At 38.5% G+C, this 20079-nt stretch overlaps 2 protein-coding genes across 2 annotated transcripts in view; both read right to left on the bottom strand.

The window, feature by feature from the left end:
• The window catches only part of LOC136866458 (uncharacterized), a 114601-nt gene that overhangs the window by 42880 nt on the left and 51642 nt on the right, over window positions 1-20079 (bottom strand). The window lies entirely within an intron of this gene.
• Window positions 14991-19880, bottom strand: LOC136857910 (uncharacterized). Its single transcript, XM_068225496.1, has 2 exons — window positions 19864-19880; window positions 14991-17543 (listed from the first exon to the last, which is right to left on the bottom strand). Exons 1-2 carry the CDS (start codon window positions 19878-19880, stop codon window positions 16271-16273), a joined length of 1290 nt encoding a protein of 429 aa, XP_068081597.1. The 3' UTR covers window positions 14991-16270.

Genomic DNA, 20079 nt, shown 5'->3' on the forward strand with positions numbered 1-20079 from the left:
AGTTTGTACCTGACACTGAACTTCTTGTAGTGCATTCATCACGTTTCATATGACTTACAAAATGTCTGGAAACTGGAGCGTATACAATATTGCACGCGGGTAGAAGTATGTTTCTTATGAAATTGCTCCTGGACTGTGAGCTATCAACCAGGAGATGAGATGGTATAGATACTTCATTATTAGTCCAATTTTAAATGTTTACGAAATATAATACAACTTAGGTTGGTTTACGCAGCAGTAAATAAACGGTGTTTGGACCCAGTTATTAGTAAGTATCGCTTCTGTGAGTGTTTTAGGTATTATGACTTATAGCAAATCCGCCAAGTGTTCGACATTATTGTTCCCCCTCTACTTGACAATTAGCTTTCCGGGAGATAATTACGATCCTTTTCATTATCTCACGTTGAGAAGAGTTCCAGTATTGTACTGGGTACAAACTCTAATGAGATTTACTCAAACGGAGACCTTTCTCTCTGATAGAAAAAACTATGTATTTGTGTATACCTATCTATGCTTCATGCTTTACTTGTCTGCAATTCTGTTTAGGTCCCAAAATTGTCTGTTCAGAGTGGACAGAGATAGTCGATTCTTTGAATGGCAGAAAAATATCCATTTGACACTCCATGTCGTATGTCAGCTTGTTAAAGAACTTTTATGGCACAATCAGTGTTCACTCGATAATATTTGTTAGTGTTAGGACGCCAAATACAGTTCTGGTTTGCCAAATGTTAGAATAGAACGGGAAATCGAAATAGACATTGAATCATATCAAAATGTATGCACTACCATAGTGGCTGAAGCTGAGGCTGTAAGAACTCAGTTTTATTTATTTATTTATTTATTTATTTATTTATTTATTTATTTATTTATTTATTTATTTATTTATTTATTTATTTGGATATAAATTACAAAGAAAAGCCTCCAATGTTTTCGGTCACTGAGAGATCTTAAATTTTATATGTTGTCAATGTATTTAATTAGAAAATAGCGGAAATGAAATTCACGAGACCCTGTTCATCAACAACATAAGAAGATCAGAGAGGAACTGTGTGAAATAAGTCTTCTTATTTAAAAGAACAAGAAGATCCTTACGACTGGACATACATTGATAAAACCATGAAATTTATTAGCTGTAAATACATTATTGTTCTTAGAAATGGAAGGTGACAGAGGATATCTAATAAATCTCTCTCCAGTAATAACGCACAGTGAAGCATAGCATAGGTTGGTATAAAAACACAAGTAATGTAGAAGACATAAGCAATGTTCCTGTCTGTGAATGATTGTATTATGTTGATTAGAAATAAAATCTGCAATAGATATTATGTGCCTTTTTATACGTAAAAGTGCGTGCCTAACCAAACATACTGTGGTTGGCAGATTTGTGCTTCTGATGATCATCGCTGAAAAATGATGTTATGTAAGGGATAGGGACATTTAGTTGATCTCAGATTAGGATGTTAGTAAGGACATGTTGGGAAACACTGCTCTTGATCAATATGAAACACTCACAAACATTACCTTAACCCTCTACTGCATGAATTATTTTTCATTTTCGTTTGGTGAAGAAAATTTCAAGCTTCAATGTTCAACATACGTCCACTGTTTTAAATGTACGGTACCAGCAATTCTTAACTGGGGCTAATAGCTTAACACTCGTATGTGATTACTACCTACTGGCCATGGGTACGTACTGCGGTACAACTTGCACGACCGTAGGTCGGTAATGTCTTTGAGGTTGAGCCAGAGGTACTCCTGAAGCCTGTGGTAATATGATGGGGTAAACGGTGGTTGGTACGCGTGGATGTTGACGGGGTGGAAGGAGTACCTTTGGTTGTAGGGCTGTTTTGTCTTATGTTATGTAAAAGAAAACGCAAGGCATCACTGGGATATATGTTTAATTGATTGTACAGTTGAAAGTGTGCCGTAAAACTACCTCTGTCTACAATATTTATCCATGTATACAGGTGAAAAGTTATTTGTTGCCTAATGGCAACAGTATGCAGTAGAGGGTTAAGCAGCAAGTTGCTCAATTAATAGCCCTAATTAGTGTCTTTTACGTTATAGTATATCATTCTACAAAACTGGATTCCTATTTTCAGTGCTGGTAATGACCATGGGACATCAGATGATCTAGAAAAGTGCTTATCATAGGTATTTTCATAGTAAATATTGCTCCAATGTGATAAATTCTATCACATGTGAGCTTCATGTACTTTAGTTAATTGGTTTGCTAACTTAATAATTTATTTAGGTATCACTTACTTCAGTCATTTGCCAGGTTAAAATTTCACCAATTTCACCAAAAAGAGTAAATAGTTTGAATTAAGCTGTGTATGCAAACAAGACGTAATTATCAAATAAGAAAATGGTTAATTGAACTAACAATTTTGTATAAATGTGTGTCAAAGATTTTAGAGAAGCAGTAAATAAAAAGGGAGTGTTCATGTCTGTAATATGTTATGCTAATTACCTTTGTTATCGCGAAGTAAACGCGTGTTGTTTTTAAGATAAGGGATCGTATGGTAAAGGATATCAAGGAAGTGATGATGTATTCATTGCTGGACACAATGTATCATGAATTTCTGATAACATCTCATTCCACCGTCATGACGCGTGCTGCTTGGTATCCCTGAGTCACGTATGACATATAAGTTTCCTTGAAAGCAGTACCTGGACGATTGAAATTCAAATTATTTTTCAAGGAATATATCTAAGAGAATGGATGTTGAATTCTTATTTTTGTTATGGACACTAATGGGTTTTAAGTATCCTAATTTCATTTTTCTTCTATTTAAGGGAATATGGATGATTTATTATTATTATTATTATTATTATTATTATTATTATTATTATTATTATTATTATTATTATTATTATTCAGAGTTGAGAAGTAATTGAGTGAACGTAATCGGATTACTTGCAATTTTAACTTGTAATTATACTTTTCAAAAAAAAAAATTAGTCGTAATTTACTCCTTGAAATTAAATTGTGATCGATCGTTATATTCTAGTAATCGATATAAATCGTTATATTCTTGTAATCCATATACGTCGCATCAAAAATTTGGTAACTTTGGAGTCCTAGCACTCGCAAGGCGTCGCGCCAAGGGTTTACGTCGCACGCTCGTCCATTTACTGGTTGAGATTTACATAATCGTGTACTACCTGGTCGAGAATGGAACCGAAAAGCACTTGTGATGGCGAAGGCATTTAAGAATTTCCATTTACCTGCTTGAATAAATATTTTGAATTAGTTGACCCTGAAAATAATTAAAACAGGAATGTGATACGTAAACTTTGCTTGGGACCAATCTTGAAAGTGTGGTTAGTCTCACTTAATAATGATAGCCACTTAATATCTCTACGCTAAAGGAAAGGAGTAATGCCTTTTCCTTGTAAACTTTAGTATCATTCCAGTCCCATGTGAAAAAAGTCAATGATTTCCTAAGGACTCGCGTTCTTTGAAGTAATTGTGATTTTTATTGATTATTTGTTAAAACTATATTTAGTAAATGTAAGTGAGTACAATATTTGTCAGGTGACTGTATAATTCGGTCCAATTAATTTTAATTATTTTGTACTTTTTCGTCACTGTTATTATTATTACCATCATTATTAGTATCATCGTTATTATTATCATTATTATTTGGCAGGTTTATCAGCATGTAATTCTCAGCAATATTGTTGTGTGTTTTATTTACATTTCTTTCTGCCACTGCAGATTCTCATAAGACAAATAATGCTGTTTGTAGATAAAATATCCGCAGCACGCAGAATACCTTCCTTTCAACGCCTGAGTTAACGTTCTTCTGAGGGTAAATCAGTCAATCCTTACACTTTATCCCTATCATCTTATTCATTGCATGTACATATTCCTGTCATTGAAGATAGCAAATTTGCGTCTTACAGGAGATCTTGTTGACAGAATGCGTGGGATTAAGGTTCTTTCCAACAAAACATCTCTGTGATCAGTGGCAAGGATGGGCAGTTTATAATTGTTACATTTGTGGACCGACAATATTTGTGCATTTACATCCACTTCCCTGTGATTTTCGACACCAATATTTACTTTCATTGTCCAAATAATACATGAACAAATACATAAATTCATTTAAACTCATCACACGTTTTGAAAACTCAAATTTTCCTCTGATATGTCCTGAATTATGGTAACATAACTATTGATAATAACAGAACATGTTAGAGGAGAGTGGTGTGAGCTGAATGAATCCTAGCATGTTATTTCGTACAAATTTCATCTAACTAATATCTGAGAAAGTCAGTGCAAATGTTCTCACGAAGAAGAAACTCCAAGGTGTCACAGATGAAAAGGAATATCTAATCCTTATCCACACATGATGTAAAGTGAGTCAATATAATTTCTCCTCGAATTTTTCGAGTTAAAGACCAGTCACTGAAAATCCTTCAAATTCATTAACTACGATCTTATAACACTTATTAACACATGGTAAAACTAGAGACGATCTCTCTCATTTTTAATTAACTGTTATATATGAGCATAACCTGTATTAGAGTACGCTACAGTCTGATTGATAGTCATGGCGATTCTATCTCACTGTTCAGAATATTGTGTAGAAACGACCGATTCTACAGTCTGGCCACTTCAGAATCCACGTGTCTATTTTTCCTGTCAAGCACTTTTAACAACTTTATGTTGAGCTGGGTGTTTCTTCATCGTCTATGAACGTGACAAGGAGGTCTGAATGCGCCTGCGCCCTACCACCAGGTCCAGCTATTGCCACTGCTCGGGGATCAAAGTGAATGTCCACAGGCTGCCCCTTCCTGTACACAGCATGAGATACCGGGGTGGCTATAGCGGTGCCGTTACATCCAGCCACAGCCTTTGCTTGAGGCTTTAGGATCAGTGTCGTACGAAGAGCAGGGACCACTTCCGGCTTCTTTTCCTCTTCTTGGTACAGAACTGGAGGATGGTTGAACGGATATTTAGGACCATCTGGTTTCTGTGATGACGTAGCTTTGTTCACATTTAGTTGTACCGAATTTTGTCCTGGGGTGAAACTACGGAATACAGGGTTCAAATGACTTGCCTGTTGATTTTCTACTGTATCTGAAGATTTTGAGTTGACAGTGCTATGTATGTTTGAAGGTACCTTCACATCGAATGGAAGCGACTTGAAGCTGCTGTCGTAGAAATACGGGTTGAACTGAGTTGCTTTCTGAATGAAGCTGGCAATTCTTTGTGATGCATCTGGAGGAAGATTCACGTTGCTTGTGATGTGATGGGCTTCCGATCTCAGTGGATCTTCGAGGAGGAAGGACTTTCCTGTCTTGCTGGTACCAACGTTGGGTGATCCCATTGCGTCTGCACTGTGAAACGAATGAGATATCAGTGGAGTCTGATAGAGATAACTATTACTTAGTGTCCTGGGTTCAACAAGCTGGCCGTTAATGATGGTGTAGAGATTGGTGTAAGCTGTTGGTGTTGGGTGTTGAAAGCGGTACCGGCCCTCGCCAGCGAGGGGCTGCGCAGGGAAGTAGTGATTCCAGCCGGGAGAAAACCTAGGACAAGGAGAAGGGTGTATAAGCTTTGGTGAATAAGCTCGTCATGCAGACGTAAAAAGAAAATAGACGGGACTGGAAGATTTTACAGTGTATTTCTTACATGTACGGCCATTCAAAAGCGTTAATAAAATATTAGCAGGATCTAGAATGCAATAATGTAATTCAATTTTCTTGAACTTATTTATGTAATATTGTTAAGAGGGATTATCGCGCAAAGGCAACTTTTTAAGATTGAAAGGTAGATTGAAAATTCGCTGGCTCAAAAAACCAAAAGGACTGGATGTAGCTTTGAAGTTCCCATTATAGATAACTAAAACAATCACGCATTTCAATAACAAAATTTCCACTCAATCGGACCTAAACAAAGGAATTTAGGCTGAAAAAATCAATTTTACTTTCATATGCTTTTTTTACAATTGGCTTTACGTCGCACCAACACAGATAGGTCTTATGGCGACGAATTTTCATGTGTATTACCCCCAAACCTTCTACATTACATCCTCTAAACCTTGCCTTCTAGATCGTTACCTTAATTCCTTTCGTCATGGTAAGGTTGTTAATCCTTATGCATACACACTTTACATACCTTCATCTTCATAATAGACTCTTATGCCTTTCAGTATGCAGTCTGCAAACTTCTGTGAACTAACTATGTGCCTCTGCAATTCTCTATTGGCAACTATCTCCGTGGTATCGCTTAGTTCTACACTTCCTATCTTAATTAAAAACAGAGTCTAACCGTCGTTATCAAGGTCTACCTCTTCTTCTTCCTTTGTCCTCTATGATCGAGTCCATTATTCTCCTAGGTAACCTATTATCCTTCGTTTGTATGCCCATACACCCAGCTTCATCCACCGACTATATAGGCCTGTTTTCATTCCAAATACTCTTCTGTTTGTATAAGCAATCATTCCTGCTGCCTGTCCGGTTAAAACTGGTGTAGTTTGAGAGATCAGCCTAAATGCACATGTCTTCGTGTATGTTCTATTATTGTATGTAGGCTATATTCCTTATTTCATAGTCTAAAGTCGGTCACTGGGTTCGATTACCGTAATCTCACTGACTACTTTGCAATGACACCTGTTATTTCTCCCATGAAGTCTCATTTTCTGCCATTTTCATGCATAGCTGAAGCGGAGTATTTATGGTGTGCGTAATCTGATCCAAGTATCTTGGAGTAATTCTACTCCAGTTATTTTGGCCTTCAACTATAATTGTTTATTAACCTTCTAAAACGCAAGAAGTTTGCTATATATTTAATAGAAAAGTATATTATAATGGCTGTAAAAGACAACATATAAACACATTTATAAAATAATATCCTTAGTTCAGGTTTTATGAGCCATTCTCAAAATAGGACGCTACATTACGGGTAGTGACATGGGGGAACTTTTATTTACATTAATATCTAAATTTAGGAATTTATTATTCATGCTTTCAGATCTGGTGGTGTAGGAGCAGTGTGCTTTCCTCTTATCCGGAAGCTCCGTATTCATTCCCGGCCAGTACAGAGATTCAAATTCTGGAGTCAAGGCTGGAATGGGATTCACTTAACATCGTGAGAACAACTGTGGACTCTGTCAAGAAAGCCGATGCCGTTACGCTGACCACGTGACACACCAATATCTGCAGGTAATATGACTGGCCCTTACAGTTTGCTGCACACAGGTTTTTTAAATTTTAAATTTTTATTTATTTCATCATCATTATCTGTTTACCCTCCAGGGTCGGCTTTTCCCTCGGACACAGCGAGGGATCCCACCTCTACCGCCTCAAGGGCAGTGTCCTGGAGCTTCAGACTCTTGGTCGGGGATACAACTGGGGAGAATGACCAGTAACTCGCCCAGGCGGCCTCACCTGCTATGCTCAACAGGGGCCTTGTGGAGGGATGGGAAGATTGGAAGGGATAGGCAAGGAAGAGGGAAGGAAGCGGCCGTGGCTTTAAGTTAGGTACCATCCCGGCATTCGCCTGGAGGAGAAGTGGGAAACCACGGAAAACCACTTCCAAGATGGCTGAGGTGGGAATCGAACCCACCTCTACTCAGTTGACCTCCCGAGGCTGAGTGGACCCCGTTCCAGCCCTCGTACCACTTTTCAAATTTTGTGGCAGAGCCGGGAATCGAACCCGGGCCTCCGGGGGTGGCAGCTAATCACGCTAACCACTACACCACAGAGGCGGACAATTTACTTATTTATTTATTTATTTATTTATTTATTTATTTATTTATTTATTTATTTATTTATTTATTTATTTATTTATTTATTACTCCTGTTAGAAGGCACAGCTCGCTTTTATTTATGAAAAGATCCTTGAAAACTTGAAGAGAAAAACCTATAAAAGATACGTGACTACAACTGAATTTGTATTATTGGGAATGTGGAGTATAGAGTACGTCGTAGTATGAAAGCATCGACCTGTTGAGTTGAAAAATAAATTGTGAATACCGTGCTTATTATCGGTAAACGAATTCATTTCTTGCCACAAATAGCACTAAATCATCTCATTTTGTACGATACAGTAATAAAAAAACCAAACCCCATGGCACTACAACCCTACATCAGGCGATCGCTGCTCAGCCCGAAGGCCTGCAGATTACGAGGTGTCGTGTGGTTAGCACGACGAATCCTCTCGGGTGTTATTCTTGGCTTTTTAGACCGGGGCCGCTATCTCACCGTCAGATAGCTCCTCCATTCTAATCACGTAGGCTGAGTGGACCTCGAACCAGCCCTCAGGTCCAGGTAAAAATCCCTGACCTGGCCGGGAATTGAACCCGGGGCCTCCGGGTGAGAGGCAAGTACGCTACCCCTACACCACGGGGCCGGCACGATACTGTAATGCATTTGATAATTAAGGTTCTCAGATTTGATTTAAAAGGTGGTGCTAAAGCATTGTGTTCGCCCTAGAACACTTCGCTTTAATGGGTTAAACACTGTGCCCATTGTTATCGACGTCCAATCGACAATTACTTTGTTAGAGATAAAATAAAGTGTATTTACGTGTTATTGAAATAATTGCCTAGGGTGGGCTACACTGAATTAAGGTTCCATGTCATGTTGCGAAAAACTATTTATTGACATTCTTACAAGTCAAGAGCTTTCGTATTATAAAATTAAGTTTCTAATTTGATAACGTCCACTTTTCTCACAAATGTCTCAATTATTTGTTAGCAATAATGAAATTACGGTGCGTCTTTTTGTCACGATACCCACTGTAAGCTTGTATTCTGCAAACTGCGATAGTTCTGAGATAAAAATTCACTTCAGATCCTTTATTGCACAAATTTATTACAGAAACTTATAAAAAATGAGTAGCATATTCGAATAGTAGGCTACAGTAAAATATTTTAATTCTGTTTATTCCGCCAAAATGAATATATCTCGGAATATTCTCTTTATAGCTAGAAACACAGCTTTGGAAAATACATGAACGACTGTAGGTGGAGCTGTGTAGAATATTGAGGATGAAGTCAAGAAGGAGAGTGGGTAAGAGTTAATAATGAAACCAACACCGGATAAATTTGGTAAACATAAATATTTTCGAATATGATTTTTGCAATAGTTAAAACCTTATTAGTATAATGGTTAGCACTATTAACTGCCCTCCTCGGAGACCTTGGTTCGTTTCTCGGTACTACTAGGAATGTGAGATTGGCAGGAGGGCTGGTATGTAGTTAAAATGGTACATGCAGTTCATGGTTAATAGCTTGCTGCACACGGGTTGTTTAATTTATTAGTTCATGATGATCAATCATCACCACCTTAACTGGGGGGCGGGAGGTAGTCTGAAAAAAAAAAGTTGCGCCACCTCCGGGCGAGGACACTAATTTATATGTACATGAAGACAACCACCGAATGTTCTCTAACTTTTTGAGATGATTTAAATCTGATCAAGTAATGTTTTGTGTGTGGTGTCAGTGAGGGATGGATAATTTTATGAAAAATAATGGACACAGAGTAGCCTGCTAACCAGGATATATGTATTTAAATACAGTATGTGTGTGTGTTCACTCTTGAGCCTGAAAGCTGGTTGGATCCTCAACAGCTTCACCATCAGCTGTCATAGATGGTCTAGGTATCACTGATGAGGCGTACTAGGGAAATGGGGAGTGAGGTAGTTTCCCGTTGCTTTCCCCACCGAGCCAGAAGTTGCTATTACATATCAGTCTGCCAAGCCCACTGAAATGCCTGCACCAACCGACCCTATGAGCAACATTTTTACACCATTCATAGCAGGGACTGGCTGCATAAGGATTGGCATTACTAGCATCGCTCATACCTCAGTCACTTTCATTTTGTCAAAGCCAAGGATATAGCTGAGACTGACCAATGATGTAACAAATAATATTTAAAATTAGGATCAAAATGATCATGAAAGTGTTTAAATTGAATAGTTTACTAAGATAGCCTGAGTAGTTACAGGTCCAAGTAACCTAAAGAACAATTGTAAGTAAGGAATTTGTCTCATGTGAAAGAGGGAAACCACGCAAAATCATCAATGAGACTCGAACGCACCATCTCTTGATTGTAAGCCTACAGCTAGATACCCCTACCGCCTAGCAAACTCACTCAGTTAATTTTTTAAGAGTTGAAAGTCTAATTCCTTGCATATTGCCGTATATTCTCCAAAAAAGTCAAACTTTACACGTATAGGGATGGCAACTTCCTTTCTATTTTACCTTCTCACTAAAGGATAGCATTCATTCGTTCTTCTGTAATCCCCCGCTAAAAGCCAATGTACTTCAATAATTGAAATCGTGTAAAATCATGTGTTAAGATATTACAACACCGAGGTCGTCAATGACTTCTTGAAAACACAAAGCAATTATCGAAGAATCAAATAAAAACCGTCTTCTAAATCTTCATCAGTTTAAAAAATACTCTTCATTTGTTAGCTCGTTATTTTGTCTTCTCATGGTCCCATTTTCGACTGTGTGCAAATAAAGATCCTTTCAGTACTTTTTTTTTTCGTTTTCATTCCCCCACCCTGAGGGGGTGAGGCGGGCCACCAAGAGGGTTGCGCCCTCGCTCTGGCCGAGAGTTGCGGACGTGCAGTACCTTTAAGTTTAATCAAGGTTACCTGCCACTAAACTTCTACTCGTAGCTTGGGCGCAAACGCGCGGACACTGACGTGGGAGTGACTTCTGCGATTTCATTACGAATGGGACAATTGAGTTACGCTGTTTCAAGTACTGTCCGCATGGTAGCAGTAAAGTGTGGACATTCATCGTAGTTGTTTAACATGAATCCGATAGAGCGCGCAACAGGTCGGATTCGGGAGCTTGCATTTACTTTTCTACTCGACACCATACCATACGGAATATCTGTGTTTATGGAAAATTTGAATGCCCTAAACACTGCCAAATATATGCATCTGCATCTCAGAAAACTTCTTAACTAGGAAAGCAAAATATTTATGACTGTTTTTGGCATCCATCTGAACTAAAATTATTTTACCGTGCGAGTTGGCCGTGCGGTTAGGGGCGCGCGGCTGTGAGCTTGCATCCGGGAGATAGTGGGTTCGAATTCCACTGTCGGCAGCCCTGAAGATGTGTTTCCGTGTTTTTCTATTTTCACACCAGGCAAATGCTGGGGCTGTATCTCAATTAAGGCCACGGCCGCTTCCTTCCAACTCCTATGCCTTTCCCGTCCCATCGTCGCCTTAAGACCTAACTGTGTCGGTGTGACATAAAGCCACCAGCCAAACTTATTGTAGAGAGAGAGACGCTTCGGTAGGAACACATATTAGGCTAAACAAAATGACAGTTCACTGTGCGAAGATGGAGGAACAGAAAAAGAAAATTTCATGCACTTCCCTCTTCACATAGATAGGTTCTCTCCTAATTAGTTCTAATGAAGTGATCTTTGACGGTTAAATAAAATTATGAACTTTTATTTAGAGTACACTTCCAGCAGAACAAAAGTAATATGTGTCCCACTAATTCGAAACAAAAAAGCACCCAAAAACTCGTATATGATAACGAAATAAAATAAAGTTCCTCGTTAGCGAAGAGACCAAACCCCCTCCTATCTCCTTCTTCTTCACATCCTTTACCCACCTCCTGCCTCCATCACACCTCCCCAACCCGCCCGCATCTCTTGGCCAGAGAGAGGGCGTTACCCTCTAGGTGGCCCGCCCCACCCTGAAGGGGTGGGGAATGAAAGCATTTGATGAATGATGACTAATTCAAAGTCGGCAGATGCAGAGTGGGTCTCTGCCCTTAAGTGGCCACGTCTCGTCCCTGGTCTAACAGCTCTGCACTATGACCGGCCGACCGAGCAGAGGAGGGGTGGCTCTAGCGTGGCTCTACGCCTCTGCATTCGGGAGATGGGACAGGGCTGGACCTCATGGCTGGCCCCAACCGTCGGCTGTCCTGAGAATGGTTTTTCCGTAGTTTTCCATTTTCCTGCACTAAGGTGAATGCCGGGACAGTTCCTAGTATAGGCCACGGCCGCCAACCCCCTCACCTTCTCCGAGCAACTCCTTCACCATAACAAATCTCCCTGCCTGAGAGACGGCGTCACCGTCTAAGAGGCCCGCCTCCCCCCTTCAGGCAAGGAATGAAAACATTTTAATAGTAGTACTAATTCAATGAATTTAATTGCGTGGTTTTATTTTATTTTAAGAGCTATTTCCTTATAAAATGTATTTTCTACAGAAAAATCAAGCACTTCATAAATTAATGATAGTTAAAACGCCCTAGTTTGGAGAATCCATTAAATAATACTGACATGAGTAATGAAACGTTTACACTTCGTTGATCATTACGAAGGCCATCATTCTTTTTCTATATGTTTCATAATTAAGGGATTTATTTATGGAGGGAAATAACTCAAATGATCACACTCCCTTAATTTATTCTCGAGTTTATGAGATTAAATGAACGCATGCTATAAGACAAAAGTGAAATTAAGTATACGCCTTTTCACTAAAATTATGCAAATTAAAGATAATGAAACTTAAATCAAAGCTTGACATTATTATTATTATTATTATTATTATTATTATTATTATTATTATTAACAATTCACGACTCACCAATTAGTCAATTAAGAATCGTTTGTTGACAGTTATATCAAATTAAGTTCAGGCAGTCACGAGGTAAATAGCGTATTAAAGAAGTCACATATAATATTACCATCATAAACAAATGCTGTAATATATTTGAAACGTCAGGAACCTGTACATAATGTACATAAAACAATAACATGGTCCGAGCTAGACGAAAAATGAGAAAGTATGAAGTTTTTTTTTTTTGCTAGATGCTTTACGTCGCACCGACACAGTTAGGTCTTATGGCGACGATGGGACAGGAAAGGGCTAGGAGTGGAAAGGAAGCGGCCGTGGCCTTAATTAAGGTACAGCCCCAGTATTTGCCTGGTGTGAAAATGGGAAACCACGGAAAACCATTTTCAGGGCTGCCGACAGTGGGGTTTGAACCTACTATCTCCCGAATACTGGATACTGGCCGCACTTCAGCGACTGCAGCTATCGAGCTCGGTAGTATGAAGGTTTTGAATTACTCTTGTTAGTGAACGGCGTAGATATATCGTACTCAACTATTGTTCCCTTTATATCCATATTCCTCATTTCTCTGCAACTAATGTATAATTATGTACACAGCACGAACTAGAAACTTGCAATTTGTATATAGACCTAGTCAATTATTTTTGCAAGCCTGATGTTTCACCTTCCTCTAATCCGTTGAATACCAGGTAATGAAAGTTGGTGATATTTGACCAAAATAATTTACGCCACCATGATACCATTTCTCGTAAGTCCATGGTCTGAAGGATAATAAAGTTCTACAATCTGCAACCTTGGAACGAAGCGTGATAGAATAGTTAGTTCTACGTATGGCCACTTACGCCTCAAGAAATTAAACTTGATACAATTTATGTTCTATGTTATGTGAAGCTATGGCTATTTACCTCTGAAATGTCTGTCTCTGTGGCTTATTGCTCAGTGCCTTGACGTTCAAACCTCGGGATCTGGGTTTCGGTTCCCAGACGTGTCACGCGATTTTGATCGAAATCGATTAAACCCATTTGCTCCGGAAAAGAATCTTTTTGATGTTCCCAATATTTCACCAATTTACGCACCACACACTGCACTAACACGCCAGTTTCCTAAACACAGCAGATGCCGCCCATTTCGTTGGAGGGTCTCACTTGCAAGGGGAGCACCAGACTAACAATAGCCACACGATATTATTATTGTTACCTCTGGAATGGTGTTATTCACGTTTCCATAATCCTCAATTTTGTAACAACGAATTAGGCCCGGAATTCCGGTGAATTTCTTAACGCCTCAGATTGCCAACTCTCAATTCTGTATGCGAAATGACCGAAAGAGGATTCATTTTTGTGCTGTAAGAAATCATATACTCCAACTCACAAAATATAATGCTAATTCAAATTTTAGTCTATCAGAGATCTCATACAAGAATACAGAATACGCTGCTGTAAGACAGGTAAATATTAATCCGTTCTCTCTCTAAATTTATTCATATTAATGCCCGTCCCGATCCAGGATTGTCTGGACTTTTTGACGAATATTAAAGTAAACTAATAATCCGAAAATCCCACTGCAACAATGCAACGAAACACTGATTGTTTTAACGTTGATATACTTCACCGCTATCAATTTTCGTCGAACCGATAATCTCAGTCGGTGAAATAAGGTTGTGGTTCCTTACTGGGAACTTAATTTTGATTCTAACAGTCAAAGCAGGCATATACAGCAAGTAGAGATAATTATATCCCATAGTTCATTGTCGCTACATCGTGCTAATTGTATAACTTCTAAGGAAGCTTGTAGTGCTGCCTCAGTAGTGCACTTGCCAGCGTCTTGTAGAGGTGTGGCATTCTAACTGATGAGCCTGGATCGAAAAGTTGATTGCTTTAAAAATGAGAAGCCTAAGTATTGGTAAATTTTGTTGAAACTAATAAATTGTTTATATCTAAAAATATTTGTACATTTGTTAGAAAATCATGGAAAGAAAACAATAATTGTATTAACCAGAACTTATCAATTTTCTGATAAATTTCCAAAACATCATTCACTCTAAACTCATCACCACGATCCTAAATAATAATCCTAACGTCATCTTTCATGATGGAAGCCGGAAGACACTGTCGAAGGAAAATACAAGGTAAAGAATTACAGTAAAAATATGGTAGCTCGACATTCATTGAATCGATTGTCTCCTGGACAGGACACTATCAGATGATGCCACGTTTTTCGAACAATAGTAGTGCAAATTTAGACTAAACTGAGGAGTAGCGGAGAAGACATCATTTATAGACGCGTGGATGGAAAAGGTTAAACAATTATACACACTAATATTTATGTGGTGAAAATGACAAGTAAATAAATAAAGCTCTTAAATATAATTACAAAAGATTTATTATAGTATAAAATAATGTACAAAATATTACTCATATAAAAATATTCACAAACAAATAAATAATTCTATCTACAAAGCTAAACTAATACTATACAGTATATCCAACTACAACCATTGGGTAGAGAGTACGAAATGCGACTGAAACAAGGTCGTTCCGATGTTGTGAGTTACCTGATCAACCTGATACCCTCTACTGATATAACTACCACCACTAGATATCTTCGCAACATCCACCCTTCTTTACTAAGTCACATCTCAAATTGTCTAAGATACTTTTTATGTCAGTATTTCTACAGAATTGCCAGTTCTTATGTCACATATGTTAATGACAAATCATGTATTCCTTCACTCTACGTTACGTTTATTTAAATTTACAATAAGAATTAGATGCCCACTTTAGTTGCACTCCCTTTTTTAATGTAATGTCGAAAGGATATCAGTTATAAGGGCGCATCCAGAAAGAGCTTTCCTTAGAGAAAGTACTAAAATTAGAATTATTTTAATGAAATACCAAAAAAAAAAAAATGTAATATTAAGAAATCTTGACCTTAGATGCCATTAGATTAAAAATCCAGTACCAGCATTTGGTATACAATCAGTCTTCCCGAATATACTTTGTTAACTACTGTGTAATTTTCGTGTAACAATTAGTAAACATAATAACTGAATAAAGTGACAGTTATTAGATAATCCCAGTTTAAATTTCATAAAAGAACCAAAAAGGTACCTAAAATTAAGATAAATTGGGATGAAATCCTTTTACGATGCAAAGTACAGTAGATGAGCTTTGGTTATGAATTCTGGATGCACCTTTATTAGCGAATAGTTCTAGTGCAACGATGGCTCTATTTTTATGAATATCTCTTATTACTTTGATACATCATTCCCCAGAATTCAGTCGGGGAAATAAGTGTTTCGATATGAAAGTTTCCGAAGAACTGAAATAACAAGAAAGTCTGCACTTCATCAGGAATGTTCATAAAAGTCTGAGATCAGAATTTAAGCAGTAAAGTTGAAGAATTAATTACTTTTCTCCTGAATTGTAAATAGAGAACTATTATAAGTTGCTAAACAATAACAGTTGTGAAATTTGTGACCACTAATTTACTCGAAAATAGCCTACGTGTTTTGAAAACTTATTGGTAAAATTTGCCGCCTCCAACAACGCGTATAAAATGTTCATTAGTGCAAACTATTTGCATGGTTCCCAAATCCAATGTTCTTCTCTCACCACAAAGGAACTGTTCCAGAGGAAGTAAACTAATATTATTCACGTAAATCTGTAACTGGCGAATCAACCTGTCCGTCATAGAGAGCTACTCCGGAGGGTGGTAGTATACAGTAGGACCGACTGCTAGCACTCTGGCTCCAGGTGGTAACTCCTCCCCACTGCGAGGTTCTGTTAGACCGGCTGGTAAACTAACCACTTTACCTCCAGGTCCCACAATGGACAAACCATTAGGCTTCGCGTATGCTACGCCTCCTGGTCCCACAATAGCTGTGCCCCCAGAGCCAGCAGTAGCAATACCCCCAGGCCCGGCAATAGCCACCCCGCCTTTGCGCACTAATAGCCGGGTGATGAAAGGACCCCTGCTCTCTCCTTTCAGTCCAGTCTCCATCACCACCTCCGTGGGCATATCCTTATCATCATCCTTGTCTTCTTCTCCCTTGGTCTTCATATCACCCTCTCGACCTTCAATAGGCTCATTGATCAGCTCCACTCTGGTGTCTCCGGTCATCTTCAGACCACCTCCTTTTCCGTCATCACTCAGGAAGAGTGTTTTTGCCATTCTCGACTTTCCAATGTAGGTTCCTTCCATAGGTTCTACCTTGTTTGTTTCGAATACTTCAGACCGCGGGCCATACTCCACAAGTTGTGATCTGGTGTCTACGAGATATGGCATGGGGTTGTGCACTAGTGTAGGGAAGTAGTAAGGCAGTGTCCAACCTAAACTTCCATGGGTAGTAGGTGGTGTGATTAGATGTTGAGAATTGGAGTATGGGTCCTTCACCAGGAGGTCATTGCTGGGGCTGTAATATGGAGGTCTGTACTGGTACTGTGTCGGATAATATAACTGGAAATATCCCTGTGTAGAAGGAGCCGTCTGACCCAGAAGTCCTGGAGCTATGAGAGCTTGACGAAAGGCTGGTGTGGTTCCCTCCATCCTAGGTTTTTGTAATAATTCCTGTGAGGTATCACCGACAGATTTTTCTTTCTTAACATATTCCATGGCAGAATTACGTTCGTTGACAACCTCAGTAATTGTAGGTGAGTTCATACTTCGACCAAGAGGAATTTCCATCTTGTCAGGAGATGCAGACAGCGATGTTACATCGTTACTTGGCGCCGCTTTATCACTTTCCGGAGATACACTCTGGGGTGTACTATGTTCAGACTCCACTGGCATCACTGCAGGAGATTCCTTCTCAAGCAGCGAAGGAACCTCTTGAGCTTTATCACCGTCGGACTGTTTCATAGCAGAGTCTTCTGATCTGCCTTCGAAACTTGGTACTACTACCTCCTTTCCACCGTTCAGTTCTGTTACTACGGCATCTTGGATCTCGTAGTCGAACACAGGAGGTTTGTACCTGGAAACAAAACCAAATATTTAAGTTATTGTAGTAGCGTGGTATAAACAGTAGTTTTGAAAGGATACCTAAGTGTGCCCCGTTTAATAATAACTCAACAATGGTACTAACTTCCAATTAGTTACTGTATTACGTTTTTACAATACATGATAGATGTACTCAGTAAAAAAAACAATAGTTCCAGTCTACAAAGGAAGATCAAATACATATGGGTCGTAATTGTATATTGAAATATTTTAATGTTACTGCAACATCTAGCTCTTTGCACAATGATATGTACGGTACTACCTTGTTATTAAACTCACTTCTTCATACATTAATTGAGGATCATGTATGAAAATATCGTAATTATATAAAACTCAAGGGATTTAGCGTCACCATTGGGCAAAATACCATAGCATTTACAGTATAAAACTACGTGCTATAGGTATATTATTGGAAGCGTTTATTTTTGTAATCGAATTGTAGTTTTATTTAGTACCTGCACGCACAATGTACGTTAGTGTTTATTTATACCCATAGGCGGTCCCGTTATCAAATCACATAATGAACAGATGCAACACTTGAGGATCATCAAAAGAGAAGCCTCTGAATACAAGCACACCTCCTCACGTTAAGCACATATTGTAAGCCTGTGCAGAATATACTTCTTTTTGAAAATATTCTGGTCAAAAAAGAAAGTGCCCCATTGGTGTGTACGAGCAGGCAGTCAGTAATAATTAATGCAACACGATCACCTGGTTAAGCCTTTCTAAGATAATTAAAATTAGATTAATTTATTGTAGTGAGAGAATATTATGGAGTACAGCGCAGCATTATGAAGGGTTGGTTACGCTAATCATATTCAAAAACACCAGAGAAGGTTAGCGTTGGTCCTGTTGTGAAATATTCTTGAAATGGATTTACCTGTTTTCTTCGGTTTATATTCAAGTAAATTTTGTGATGACATTCAAATATATTGTACAGCCACTTCTTATTTTCTGTGTAACAAACAAGGCTGTACTTTAGCGATGCTTGTGTAAAATAAATAATGTTCTATACAAATATTATTCATTCAAGGAATTTTCTGGAAAAACACGTTTTACAATCAAATAACTTATACTTAGGCTACCTAACTAATTGCGATTTCAAGCCTTTCTAAATTTTACCGAGGTAAATAAGTATAAAGATCACGTGGTCAATTGCACCCATAATTGGTATTTACCGTTGCACATGGTGAGCATTTGTTTGAAACTTAAAATATTTGTATTTGAGAAAAATTAATAAATAATAAATATGAGATAACTTGGTAGGGAATATATTACAATTTAGGTAAAAAACTGTCTGCACTAAGTTGATTTCAATGTGACTAAAGCAGTGAGCATATCCAGAAGAGCAAAATCGTCCATACTTGCTTGAGTGGACTACCTTATTTCTGTGTTTACAATCTTCCTCAGAACTATCGAGTTGATTACAGGCTGGGGATAATGGAAGAACACTGTTTTAAAATAAAAAGATAAAACTCGTTGAACAGCACCAGATAATATTAATGATGGATGTAACCGAGCGAGACGTGAACAGGTTAGAGATAAGAAAGCATGAGTTAACTAGCTGTCGTACCCATCGTTGATGGGTTTCTTTTCTTTTTTATATAATTACAGCAATAACACCACCTAGCGGAGATGACGAGCAGTAGAAGAGACGGACCATCTCAACTAACAAGAGAAGTCAGTCATAATATAATTTTTGATAAGTTTTAGGGACTCAGGAGATTGTAGTCCATCACGTGTTAGAAAACTCGAGGTTTAGGCTTCCGACCCCAACTTTCATGATTCCGATTAACCTCATTCGTCGACTGATCGTTCCTTGCTTCTCATTTCGATAGTCATCTTTATTATCTGCCCAATCAATGGGGGATGATGACCATGCAGCTGTTCTGCTTGTAAGAATTACAATCGCTACCATTATTATCAGCAGGTTTGTTACCATGGCGACTAAACAAATGAATGATGCTCGCCTTTGGTGGACTTAGTAATAAAAACTTAAATTCGTGATTCACTCCATTGCTGTAGCTCATGCGGTAAAATTGTATCAGACAGGAAAGATTGAAAAATAGATTTTCTATAAATTGTTGTTTGTGAAAAACAGAGCGGACTGGCCGCGCGTGTTAAAGCGCTATGGCTATGGAGCCAAGTTCTACATTCGGGAAGCGAGTGGGTGCGAAACCCACCGTCGGCGGTCCTGAGAATGGTTTTCTATGGTTTTTCCCATTTTCACTTTCAGGTAACTGCCACGACAGTTCCTATCCATAGATCACAGACCATTCCTTCCACCTCATTACCCAATTACATCCTCCATCATTCATCTTCATTAGCTCCTCAACTAAAATTTACTCAGGAAGGGCATCCGGCCGTAAAACAATACCATAATTTCACTTCACTTCATCACCGATCCGGTGTCAGTAAACTGGATTAAGGGATAGACATACACTTCGAAGTTTGTGAAAACTGTAATAATCGCGTAAATTTCGGTTATTACTCCTCGTGCGATAAGAAGG

This window comes from Anabrus simplex, chromosome 1 (assembly GCF_040414725.1).
Source record: "Anabrus simplex isolate iqAnaSimp1 chromosome 1, ASM4041472v1, whole genome shotgun sequence".
NCBI classification, from domain to species: Eukaryota; Metazoa; Arthropoda; class Insecta; order Orthoptera; family Tettigoniidae; genus Anabrus; species Anabrus simplex.